The sequence below is a fragment of the Sus scrofa genome, chromosome 1 (assembly GCF_000003025.6).
Source record: "Sus scrofa isolate TJ Tabasco breed Duroc chromosome 1, Sscrofa11.1, whole genome shotgun sequence".
NCBI classification, from domain to species: Eukaryota; Metazoa; Chordata; class Mammalia; order Artiodactyla; family Suidae; genus Sus; species Sus scrofa.
The window spans coordinates 31,184,449-31,197,421 of NC_010443.5; the positions used below are offsets into that span (position 1 = coordinate 31,184,449).

Here is a 12,973-nt window from a genome sequence, read left to right on the forward strand (position 1 = left end):
CTTAGAATGACTTGTATATGTATGAAAACTTGTCTACTTAGCACATGGGAAAGACTTTTCGCTTATTCCTTCATTGTTCCTGACTGAATTTCCTCTATTCGTGTTAGTATGTCCTCCCCCCAGGGCCTCATTTGCGGGCGTCCGCATTTTTAATGGAGTTGTAAATATGGTCTACTACAGAGTCAAGGGTTAAGAAGCAAGGCAGGCATGAGTTAATCGGGCCAGCTGAAGACACGAGGCTAGGGAGGCCGGCATCCCCCGATAAACAGAGGGGCTCTCCATTCCCTCCTCCTGTTTTTGCTCGCAGGCTAAGACGTTCACCATCCGCAGGTCAGGCCTCAAAAAACACCTCCCTTGCAATTTTGCTGGAACCCCCATTCCTTAGCTTAGAACCAGAGGGGCGGGGAAGGGCTGCCGTCATTTAACCCCGCTGGCCAATGAGAGAGGAGCTAGCTCCGCCTCCTTCCCAGGGAGGTATTGCGGGCATGCGCACTGGCCATCCTGGTGCCGCCACCCATCAGCTGAGAATCGCAGCTGGGGGCTCTGCGGCCCTTGGGTGCCCGCGGCTAAAGAAGAAGAAGGAAGCAGAGGAAGTCGGGGTAAGAGGAGTCTCGGGAGGTGCCCATGGCCGGGCGCCCCGAAAGCGCGTGTCCCCGTGGCTGTCGCGCCACCTTGTTTGCGCGCGTTGTCAGGTGGCCGCCGCCCTGCGCTTTGCGGCAGGCGCTCGGGAGTCTGAGGGCCGGCGTTGCCCCAGCCCCGGGAGCGCGCTGCTCCCCACGCCCCTCGGCTCCGTGCGCGGCGTGGTCAGGCGGGCCCCGCCGGTCCCTGCTGGCCTTGCCAGCCCGGCCTTCCCGCCGCCTGATGCGCAGCAGCCCCGCCGCCTCCCCCTGCCTCCCCGGCCGCGCTTGCTCAGGCGCACCGGCTGGCTGCGCGTTCCCGGGCGGGGCTGGCGTCCGAGCCGCCCCGGCCCAGCTCTGGAATCCAGCTTCTTCTGCCTCAGGCTGGACATGAACTGACCTCTTCCTCTTTTTAATTCACGGGTTTAGAAAACGTGCTTTAAAGTTCTCCTCCCAAATGTAGAAGAACTGAAGATACGTATTTCTGTAGTGAAGGAACCATATACATTAATACAGAGGCTCATTGTAGTTGGTCTTCTCTTTGGTTTGGAGACTATGATATGCTAACTTTCTTTGGCCCTTTCAGTGATGTCCTTAATTGGTTTGCATAAAGCCAGTTACAATACATGCAATATCTCAAGACACCTCCCCACACCCACCCTCTTGGTTTTCAGGTTGTTACTTTCTTTAAATTCAGACAAAAAGAAAAAAATTGCCTTTCAGGTTAAATGCTTTTTTCCCCCCTCAGATTTCTTACATTTGCTAGACTCTTATACAGTAATTTTTGTTTAACTCAAATCAACACAGTCTGACTACAGTTATATGTAATTTAATACTTGTGCGAACTCTGGAAGAAGAGGAAGTGATTATGAAATGCTGTGCTCTTTAGTAATATTGGAGGTGAATGTTTCTTCTGAGGTTGGCCCGATCGTCCCCCAGTACAGAGACTGATAGCAGTGTTCAATTGTCTGGTGATGTGTACAGGCCTCTGCTTTGCAGGCCACTTTGAGAAGTTTGCCTCAGACTTGTGACTCGTTGAAATTTAAGCTCCAGTTTCAAAGTTTCTGTGGAGGTTAATATGATACCATGTTAACGCATTAACTGCTCCCCCAAACAAAGTAAGCCTTAATTTTGGTTACGATCCTAAACTTTAGCCAAATGCTGCTGGTTGAAAAATAAATGATAGGAAGCACGTGCAGTAAGCCTGAGTAAAGTTTGCCATGATTCCATTTTATTTGAAAGTTTGGTGTATGAGCAGATCAAAAATAATCCTCGGTATTGTGAACTAAACCCAAATGGCATAATAGTTTAATGGATGCAAGAGCTGAGCTAAAGAATGCAGTTCGTGTAGTTCAGGTGGAGAATGCTCCTGTTTGTAGTAAAGGGATCACCCGCACATTCATGGAACATCTGTGCTCCCTCACAGCACAGATACCACAAGATGACAGCTTTGTCTCTCTTTATGTTCCAGAGGTAGGGACATAATAAATGATATACTAACTAGATAATTTTAAATGATTATTAGCACCATGATGCAGTAAGTTAGATCAGCAGAGTGGCAGGTGGTGACTTCTCACTTGGATCAAAGTGACTACGGAATGCTTATCTAGCATGTGATGAGACTTTGCTGTGGAAAAGGAGCAAGTCACATGGAGAATCATGGGAAGAGCCTTCTAGGGAGAGGAAATGGCACCCTGGGAAAAAGGAGCCAGTCACATGGAGATCATGGGAAATCCTTCTAGGGAGAGGTGATGGCCCCAGGCATCGTTAAGCCTGGGACATCCTGGATCTCAAAGAAGGCTCTGCAGTGCTGTCTTAGAAATGGTAATATTTATCCTCAGACCAGGTGTGAGTACTTAGGAATAGTTACATTTGTTTATTCTACAAATATTTATTAAGCACCTCTTATATATCCAGGTATGGAGAGTAGAGAAGTCCACAAAGTAGATTTAAAAAAAAAAAAACAAAAACCTTTGCCCTTCTGGGAATTTACCGTTTTGGAACATGGGGTGAAGGGAAGTCCGGTGCTTTATGCTGGTGCTCACCACTAAGAAAGTGAAACTGACTATTGCTGTTGCTTTATCCAATTTGGATTTATAGAGAATGATATTTGTACTTCATGGGAAGCTTAAGAGGCTACACTTTGTCCAGCAGTAACTAAGGATAGTGTTTGACACGCAAGATTCCTCTTTAAAATTTCCTTTGTTCTTTTATTTGTGCTTTTTAGAAACAGTCTTAAGAAGATTCTCATTAGGAATATTGTACTTTGATTTGCTCCTCCCTTCTTTCCCTTTATAGTGTTTATATATCCTCATAGAAAGCTACTTATTAAGGTTTGGTGAGGACCATTCAATAGAACTTTTCTATAATGGAAGTAGTCCATTGGTGAGCTGTCCAAGCCAGTGGCCACACATGTGATATTTGAACACCAGATATAGGTAGTGAGATATTGGTGTTTTGTTTTGTTTTGTTGTCTTTTTTTTTTTTTTTTTTTTTTTTTACTTTTTTCTAAGGCCGCTCCCACTGCATATGGAGGTTCTCAGGCCAGGGGTCGAATTGGAGCTGCAGCCACCAGCCCACACCAGAGCCACAGCAATTTGGGATCCGGGCTGCGTCTGTGACCTACACCACAGCTCACTGCAACGCCAGATCCTTAACGCACTGAGCAAGGCCAGGGATCGAACCCAAAACCTCATGGTTCCTAGTCCGATTCGTTAACCACTGAGCCATGACGGGAACTCCCGATAGTGAGATATTTTTATTCTTAGCAATAAAACGAGGAATTCTGAATGAGCTTTCAAAAGTATACAGCAAGAGTACTTCTGTACATACTAGCTATGGGCCAGGTGCTGGAGACTGAATGGAAAGCAGACATCAGGAAAACTTGGTTGATTTGCCTATAGGCAGAGAGCATACACTTTTACATCAATTTATAGTTAGCTACCTGTTGTTATGTTTTTTACAGTAAAGTTAGTCATTTGCGTCCTTTATTTTTCATATTTCATCATCAGAAGGGCTGCCCATTATTGTCTTTTCAGTATCCCTATGAGTAGAATGAGAGGGAAGAGCAGTAAGCTATTCATCAGTGTTTCCTTGATCCACTCTTATAGTTACCCCAAGCCCATTTCCTCATCTTCCTCGTGGGTTTAGCAAAACTTCAAACAGAGTCTGCAGAAAGTGGTAAGTTTGGTTTTTCTAAATTGAGTGGGCTCCCCTCTCAGTTTATTTACATAACAAAGCCATAGTATGGTTTTGAGTTTTAAAGTATGGACTCTAAGATTTAGTTTCAAATTTCAACTCTTTAGCAACATTAAGCACATTGCTTATTATGCCTCTGCTTCTTCATGTGGATAATCATAATTATTATTGCACCTATCTCATAGGCTTGGTGGAAGAATCAGTTGAGAAAATAGCTGCAAAAGTCCTAAATGCTTGGGAATAAGTTAGCCAGAGCTAATTTTGTTGATTTTTACCTACCTTCCCTTCCATTATTCACAATTTCTTTTCACTGTTTGCTCAGCATTGAGCTGAGGGAACCACTACTGGGCCCTTTCTCTGAGGAAATGCCAGCCAGTCCAGCAGTAATAGCTTTTGGATGAATGAAGCTTAGTTACTGCACCAGCAGGAACTTTCCCAGATTTAGGTGCTTGAGTAAAGGGGTGAGGAAAATGGTAGCGTTTGTAGGTGGTTGGTTGATTCTCTGAAGAGGGGAAAGGAGACCGTAAAAGAAAACAGTGAGAGGGTTTAGACCAGGCTTGTTGAATTTCAAGGGTTAAGAGAAAGTGGAAATCAATGGGACTCAGTGATTATACTTCCTCTTTGGGCACAGAGCAAGCTCTGCTAATAATGTGGTTGTGTGGTTCTGATGCAGGTGAGGTTGTCATGATCTGTTGATGCTGGTGCTGCAGATGTCCAAGCAACTGTACCTTTCCAACTCTGCAGACTGGGAAAGCCCTGGGCCCTGAGATAAACATTTTTCCTTTGGATCCTGGCGGCAGGCCCACATGCTGAGTGTCTGCCCCAAAGTAGAGATTTCTATTGCCGGTTCCCCTGGCAGCTGAAAAGGTAGTTGGCAGGTTCCTGTAGCTTCAAAGACAAGTAGACACTAAATAGAGTTAATGGAGACATGGATCTGAGAGCCACTGGTGTGTCAGTGTGTTGTGTGTGTGGACGGAGGAGCACCCCAAGAGAGTACACAAAGTAGAAAAAGGAACATTTCCTCGATCAGTGTGTTTGTGTGGGCTGTGTGCCAGGTTTTCTGGAGATCTGGTTGGCAGAGGGAGAGGAGAAAGGAGGATATATTGAGCCCAGAGAGCATTGCCCCTATTTGTACAGTGGAGGGTTGCTTGGCAGCGAAAGGAATGAAGGTTTTTTGGGGTTTTTTTTGTCTTTTTAGGGTTACCTCCCGACATATGGAGGTTCCCAGGCTAGGAGTTGAATTGGAACTGTAGCCTCTGGCCTACACCACAGCCACTGGAATGTCAGATCCAAGCTGCATCTGCAGTCTATACCACAGCTCATGGCAATGCCGATCCTTCTGTCACTGAGCAAGGCCAGGGATTGAACCTCTGTCCTCATGGATGCTAGTCAGATTCGTTTCCTCTAAGCCATGATGAGAACTCCCAGGAATGAAGTATTGATACAACATGGATGGACCTTGAAAACACGCTAAGAGAAAGAAATCAGTCACAAAAGAACACATACTGTACGATTCCCTTCATATGAAATGTACAGAATAGGCAAACTTATAAAGACAAGATAGATTCGTGGTGGCCTGAGCTGGGGAGTTGGAGAGAAGTGAGGAGTCTCTGCTAATGAGCATGGACTTTATTTGGAGGGTAAGGAAATGTTTTAACGTGATGTGATGGTTGCACAACTTTGTATTTAAAAACACCTTTGGGAGTTCCCGTCGTGGCGCAGTGGTTAACGAACCGACTAGGAACCATGAGGTTGCGGGTTTGGTCCCTGCCCTTGCTCAGTGGGTTAAGGATCCGGCGTTGCCGTGAGCTGTGGTGTAGGTTGCAGACGCGGCTTGGATCCCATTTGCTGTGGCTCTGGCGTAGGCCGTGGCTACAGCTCCGATTCGACCCCTAGCCTGGGAACCTCCATATGCCGAGGGAGCGGTCCAAAGAAATAGCAAAAAAAGACAAATAAATAAATAAATAAATAATAAATAAAAACACCTTTGGATTGTACACTTTAAGTGGGTGAATCATATGGTATGTGAATTGTCTCAGTAAAGCTCTTATTGGGGAAAAAAAAAGATGTGGAATTTAAAGGTTCAATTGGTAGTTTATAGGGAGCTTAGGATGGTATAGGTTTCATTGACTCCCAGGATCAGCATTGCTTGGGGCTGCAGGCCCAAGGCCAGGGCTACCTGAAGGGAGTTTTCTTCCCTGCTGCCCTATTGCGGTTCTGTTTGAGTTGAGGTTTGAATTAACACTTTTGTGAAATTGGCTTTGGATCTCTTTTCAGTGACTTAGGTCCAAAGGGCTGAGAATAGATTTTCTGGACCTGTGGATCTATGAGGGAGAAAGGAGAGCTTCTAAAAGCTCCCAAGGATTCCGGAGTGGCGTCAATGCACCAGAGTACAGACACGGCCCAGCACTGGCCTACCCATTGCAGCAGTTCCCCTGTGGTACTTCCTGCCAGCACCAGCCCTTAAAACAGAACACGTATTTACTTGTGGCCTCTTCTCCCCTACCAGAAATCTCTAGGGGTTCTTCTTGGAACATATTCAGCCTCAACCTGGCTTCCAGGGCCTGCCCTCTTCCATGACATTAGCAAGGATGTATAGCTTTAGAACCAGAACCCTGGGATTGAATCTCACCTCCACCTGGTGGGTGGGTCGGGTCCCTTTCCAGTTACTTAATCTTTGTAAGCCACAGTTTGCTCATTGTGAAAGCAAGGTTTATTTGCTACTACCTACTTTAAAGGGGGAGATTTTAAAATTAAATTAGACAATCTGTGTGAAATGCTTTTAATTTCACAGTGTGCAGTAAATGTTAAGTCACTCCTCTCCTTCCCTTTCTCAGGTTGTCTCCTACTCATCCCAGCCTTTAGGCATCTGGTTCAGGGTTGACAGAACTTCCCCTCCTTTGATAAATGACCTACTGCATTTGTACTGTCCCCATGGTCTGGGTCTGTCTGCCCCAGGCTTCATGTCTTTGCATGTTTTGTTTTCCGTGCAGCCCTCCTCAGATATCCAAGTCTTATATCCAGGTTTCACAAATTCTTTCTAGGTAAGGGTGATAGTGGTATTTCCTCTTTGTCAACCCTGTCACTTTGCCTACCCTGTGACTTTTTGCTGATTCGTACTGTGTTTGTTGTTTTACTTTATTAACTTTATCATTTTTTCTAGATGACAAACTTGAGCAGGTAGTTTACCTTGGTTTTGTTTGTCTGCTTGCAACTCCACAGAGTTTATTTCATCTAAGACAGGGAATGTAGCCAACTTGTAGCAGCCTCAAAGTTAGGGGACACATCGACTGCCCATGTCTCTGCAATATTCAGTGCACACTCTGGGAAAAGATGGTGTAGGTGTCGTTGAAATTCTTTGCCATCCACACCCCTCTTTATCCTTTCTTTCCAAACTGTGACTGGCATGGTGTGACTGGTGTGGATTGAAGAACAGAACTTCATCTTAACTCCTTCCTATGGCAGCATCTTAGCTTCCTGTCCTAAGACGTTGCTTATGCAGAAGAGAGGTGTTCTCCTTGCTTTGTCAGGAAGGTGTGTGTATGATAGGCATTTTACAGGCATTGCTTTTTTTCTTACTTGTTGGCTTGCTCCTTCACATTTGACCTTTCCCATTAAAATTAGAAACACATTAGTGAGCCATTACTGTGTAAGTTAAATACAGTGAAATTTCTGGGGATAGCCTAAATCCGTGAGCCTTATAATTCACATTTAAATTCCTCCTCTCTGCCAGGAATTATTTTAAATGTCGGAGAAGGAAAGATAAATAGTATGTAGACCCTGCTTTATAGTTGCTCACAGTTTAGTTAAGGAGAAAATGTATAAGCAATTAAAATGATACACAGAAAGGGACTTACGAAGTCTTCCTTAGAGAGAGCACAGGTGTTTCCAAAGGGGATGGACAGTTTGAATGTTATTTTGTTTAAAATGTTGAATTCAATTCCATCCTATAAACTCCATTTTAAAAAATATAGACATGAGTTTTACTCTTTGATGTGTTCTGTGCAAGATTTCAACCCTGTTAGGGTCATCAAATTTGTACTTATAACCTCCCAGATTGACACTTTGGAAGATGTAAGCCAGTAACTTTAAAAATACAATTATGTGATTTTTCTTTTGTGTTGTATAGGTGACTGCTTAGAAAACTGCACAGCCCACCAACAGCTGATGAAATTAGTGAACAAGCAAATCAACCATGTCTTACACTCCAGGAATTGGTGGTGACCCAGCCCAGCTGGCCCAGTGTATCTCTTCCAACATCCAGAAGATCACACAATGTTGTAAGTTGAGTTTTCGTTGACCTCACGGTTTTCAGTTCTTAACTGAAACTTGGAGACTTATAAGAGGACAGTTAGTGTTCCTCTAGAAACAGATTTTTAAAGGCTAGACCTCTTTACAATGTAGAGAAGAAATAATTAATATTAGAAAAGATTAACACTTAATGCATTTTTCTGTAGAGTGTCAGGCACCTAAGAAACATTCATTATTGAAAGAAAGATTCAGAAGGATAGATTCTTAGGTTTGCTCTAAACCTATCTGGCTATAGATGAGAAAACGAGACTTGATTAAATCCCGTAAGCTTGGGCTAAGGAACACCAACAAGGGTTAAGGAACATATGTTTATTAAAAATAAAATCTGATTGGATATGGTTTAGGCTAATTTTGTAAAGGTACCTTTACAAAACATCTGCACCTTTACAAAAGTAATATGGTACATTATTAAGGAGCAGGGGTGAACTAAGGAGGGGACATTTTTATCTCTTGAAGCAGATATAAAAATAACTATCCAGATTCCTCACACATTATCCTTTGCTACACCTCTGCAAGACAGACTACTAGAAAACTGATGTAATGTAGCATTTTGCTAGAAATTATTACTCTTCACAATATATACAAGAATTAAAAATAACAATCAGTATAGAAGATTTGAGCCTAGAGTTTTTTTTTCTTTTCTTTTTTGGTTTTTCTAAATTACAGCTGATCCTATAGCTGAGTTGTTCTAGTCATTTTGTGATCAGTATTTTGGCCCTCTGGGCCCATTGCCTGGACTCTTTCAGGGTATGTTAATACACCTAGTTTGATTCTTCAGCCTGTCTCGTAAAGCCACTCTCTTTACTAGAATTCTAACACACTACAGAACATCTGCAGTGTTTTCTGATGGCCAAACTGTGTTTGTTGAATCATTAACTTCCCAACAGTTATTACTCCACCTGTGAGATTGAAATGAGATGTCAGTGTGTTTTAGAGTCATAGGGAGTAAAATGAGATTATAGGTGGTTCTAAAAAAGTGCTGCTGTGCACAGCAGCGTAAGATAAGCCTTATTATGATTTGGGGCAATACTCAAGCTATCCTGGGAGGAGCAAGGAAGGGAAGGGAATAGTGAAGAGGTCTCACATTATCCCCAGCAGGGTCTATTGGTTTGGTGTAGCACGGATTGTTCCACTTTGTCCCAGAACACCAGTGTTGGCTCAGTTTTGCTCTTCCAGCATCAGATCTGTTCTGAAGGTAGCCAAAAGGGCCTCTCCTTTTTGTGGTTCCCTTGGGGCCGATTGGAAGTAGTGCTGGTCTGCTTCAGACTATCTGTGTGAAAATTAAGAGAGTTTATAATTTTAATGTATGTGTGTTGAAAATCAGGGTCTTTATCCAAGAAAGGAAGCGAGGAGGTCTTTTTCCATAAGCTAGGGCAGGTGTGCTGTGTTGGGAAAGCTAAACGGTGTCAGGAATTCTGGGAAGAGGATGAGGAATGACTACAGTACCCAGAGGTTGCAGAAACAGCACTTAGTGGTATGAGAAAGTCACGTGATTGGAGACGGTGTGTGAGCTTGAACGGGAAGGAAGGAAGAGTTAACTTCAGTCAGGTCACTCTCCCACTTGAGACCAGCCAGAAGAGATGTGGTAAACTGGCCAGAGCCACGTATTCATGGCATAGTTGATAGCTAAGTGTGACTGCCTTGCGGTTTGGGGCAGTTCGGGGGTATGTGGGAAGGTGATGATAAGACCCGAAACTCTTTGTTTTTAATAGCCTTGTGAAGAGCTGTTAAGGGGACTGGGACTCTTCAATCATGAAGGTACTGTCACCACCCTCAGATATCTGTGTAAAACGGAAGAAACGTACTCAACTTGGTGATAGAGGCCTCTGAGGATAAACAGAAGGAACAGAAGTCAGACTTCAGCTTGAGAAGAAATAGGGGCTTTTGAATAATCCTAGTTGTTCAGGGATGGCTTTGTCCACTCAGGAGTGTAGTCCCTGTTACTAAGTGAGCAGGATGTGATGGTCAGATGTTTCTCAGGTCTGTTATTAAGAGTTTTAGACACTGGAGTAATGGTTCAGACTGAGTGACTTTTTGTTTTTCATTCATCAAAGAATTTACTGAGCACTGACTGTTTGCTGTTCCAGACCTTGGGAATCCAGCAGTAAGCAAGATTGCAAGGTCCTGTTGTCCTGTAGTTGCCAGTATAAGAAGAAACTGATGGTTTAAAAAAAATTTAATGAACAACGTAATTTCCTATGAAGAACATAAAATGAGAGTGATGTGAAAACAGGCAATTAGGAAGAAGCTGCCTTAGTTTAGCTGGTTCTCCCCTGAATGAGGATGAGAAGGGGCGGGTAGTGAGAAGAAGGATAAGATACTGGGAAAGAGCATGAGATGGAGGCCACAGCAGTATTTAAAAAAAAAAAAAAAAAAAAAAAGGTCCAGAGCTTAGGGTATTCAGAAAACAGGAAAAAAAGAAAAAATCCACTGTGGCTGAAGCACAGCACTTGAAGCAAGAGTGGCAGGAGATGAAATCAGAGAGGCCAGTCAGGTCATCTAGAGCCTGCAGAGCTTAGATTTCATTCTAAGAGGCGGGGAAGAGACACAATCAGATCTGTACTTGGAACAGATCGCTTTGGCTGCTGCTTAGAAAACAGACTGAGGAACTGGAAGGAGACACACCGGCCCTGGCAGGGGTCTGATGAGAGAGATGTTGGCTTGCACAGGGTTGGTACGGAGGAGTTGGAGAAATGTGTGGCAGAGTCAGCAGGACTTGATGAATGGGGAGGTGGGGATGAGAGGGAAAGAGGAGTCCAGGGTGACTCCATGATTTTCGCATAGAGCAGCCAAGTGGCTGGTGGTGAGAAGGTACTAAGATGGGAGAACTACAGTTCAGGAGATGGGGGGCGGGAGTTGTTTTGGCCACGTAAATTTTGCAATGTCTTTTGAACATTTGGTGGAGATATCAAACATTTAGTTTGGATATATGAATTTGGAGATCAGAGTGTGATAAAATATAAATGGTATTTAAAACCCTAGGTCTAAAATAATCACAATGGAGTGAGTAGAATTCAGAGAAGAGGGCAAGTAGAAATCAGGAAAGTGGGGAGAAAACAGCATGAAGAGTCAGGAAGGAGCGACCAGTGAGGTAAGAAGAAAAGCAGGATCTGCTGGGTTTCCAGAAATTAAAAGAATGTTTCAGGAGTGAGTGAGGCCTCACGGATCTGATGCCGCTGAGAGACAGAATAAGATGAAAGCAGACAATTGGATCTGGCAAACTGGTGACTTTGAAAGACTAAATCCCTGGATTTATTCCAGGGATGCCATGCTGGTTCAACGTCTGCAAATCAATCACTGTGATACACACACTGCATCAACAAAATGAAGGATAAAAAGCATATAATCATTTCAATAGATGCAGAAAAAACAGTTGACAAAACTCAACATCCATCTATGATAAAAACTGTTAGCAAAGTGGGTATAGAGGGAACAGACCTCAGCATAACAAAGGCCACATATGACAAACCTGCAGCTAACATCATACTCAGTGGTGAAAAGTTAAAAGCTTTTCCTCTAAGATCAGGAACAAGATGATGGCCATTCTTGCCATTTTTGTTCAGAATGGTATTGGAAGTTCTAGACAGCATTTAACAAGAAAGACAAATAAAAGGCATCCAAATTGTGAAGGAAGAAGTAAAACTGTCACTGTTTGCATAGAAAAGACTCTATTAATAAAACAAATATAGTAATGTTGCAGATTACAAAATCATTACCCCCAAATGTCTTGGGTTTCTATACACTAGTAACAAACTATCAGAAAGAGAAATAAAAAAAAAAAAACCAGTCCCATTATAGTTGTATCAGAAAAGAATCAATTTAACCAAAGATGTAAAAGACTTCCTACTGGAAACTACCCGACATTAAGGAAAGAAATTGAGGGAGACACAAATAAATGGAAAGATAGTCCATGGATCAGAAGAATTAATATTATGTTCATACCACCCATAGCAGTTCACAAATTCAGTGCAATCTCTCTCAAAATTACAATGGTAATTTTCATAGAACAAACAATCTTTATTTTTATTTTTATTTTATTTATTTTTTGTCTTTTTGCTATTTCTTTGGGCCGCTTCTGCGGCATGTGGAGGTTCCCAGGCTAGGGGTCTAATCGGAGCTGTAGCCCCCGGCCTACGCCAGAGCCACAGCAACGCGGGATCCGAGCCGCATCTGCAACCTACACCACAGCTCACGGCAACGCCGGATCATTAACCCACTGAGCAAGGGCAGGGACCGAACCCGCAACCTCATGGTTCCTAGTCGGATTCGTTAACCACTGCGCCACGACGGAACTCCAAAGAACAAACAATCTTAAAATTTGTATGGAACTACAAAAGATCCTGTATAGCCAAAGCCTTCTTGAGAAAAAAGAACAAAGCTGGAATCATCAGGTCCTTGATTTCAAACTTAATTACAGACTGTAGCAATTAAAACAGCGTGGTATTGGCATAAAAACAGACACATAGATCAATGAAACAGAATAGAGATCCCAGAAATGAACCCATGCATATATCATTAATTAATTTACCATAAAGCCAAGAATATATACAGTGGAGAAAGGATAGTCTTTTCAATATCATGTTGGAAAAACTGTACAGCCACATACAAAAGAATGAAACTGGACCACTGTCTTGCACCACACAAGTCATAGAAGAAAATGTAGATGGTAAGCTCCTTCACGTAGGCCTTGACAGTGATTTTTTTAATCTGACAGCAAAAGCTAAAGCAACAAAAGCAAAACTAAAGAAGTGGACTACATCAAACTAAAATGTTTCTCCACAGCAAAGGAAACCATCAACAAAATAAAAGGGCAACATATTGAATGGGAGAAAATATCTGCAAATCGT

General features: G+C 43.0%; 1 protein-coding gene across 1 annotated transcript in view; it reads left to right on the forward strand.

Annotated features, from left to right (window-relative positions):
• The window catches only part of STX7 (syntaxin 7), a 52,148-nt gene continuing 39,631 nt past the window's right edge, over positions 457-12,973 (forward strand). The window contains exons 1-2 of the mRNA XM_001926476.4: positions 457-599; positions 7,945-8,095. Coding sequence (XP_001926511.1) covers positions 8,011-8,095 — 85 coding nt within the window. The 5' untranslated portion in view covers positions 457-599; positions 7,945-8,010. The remainder of the gene's footprint in view (positions 600-7,944; positions 8,096-12,973) is intronic.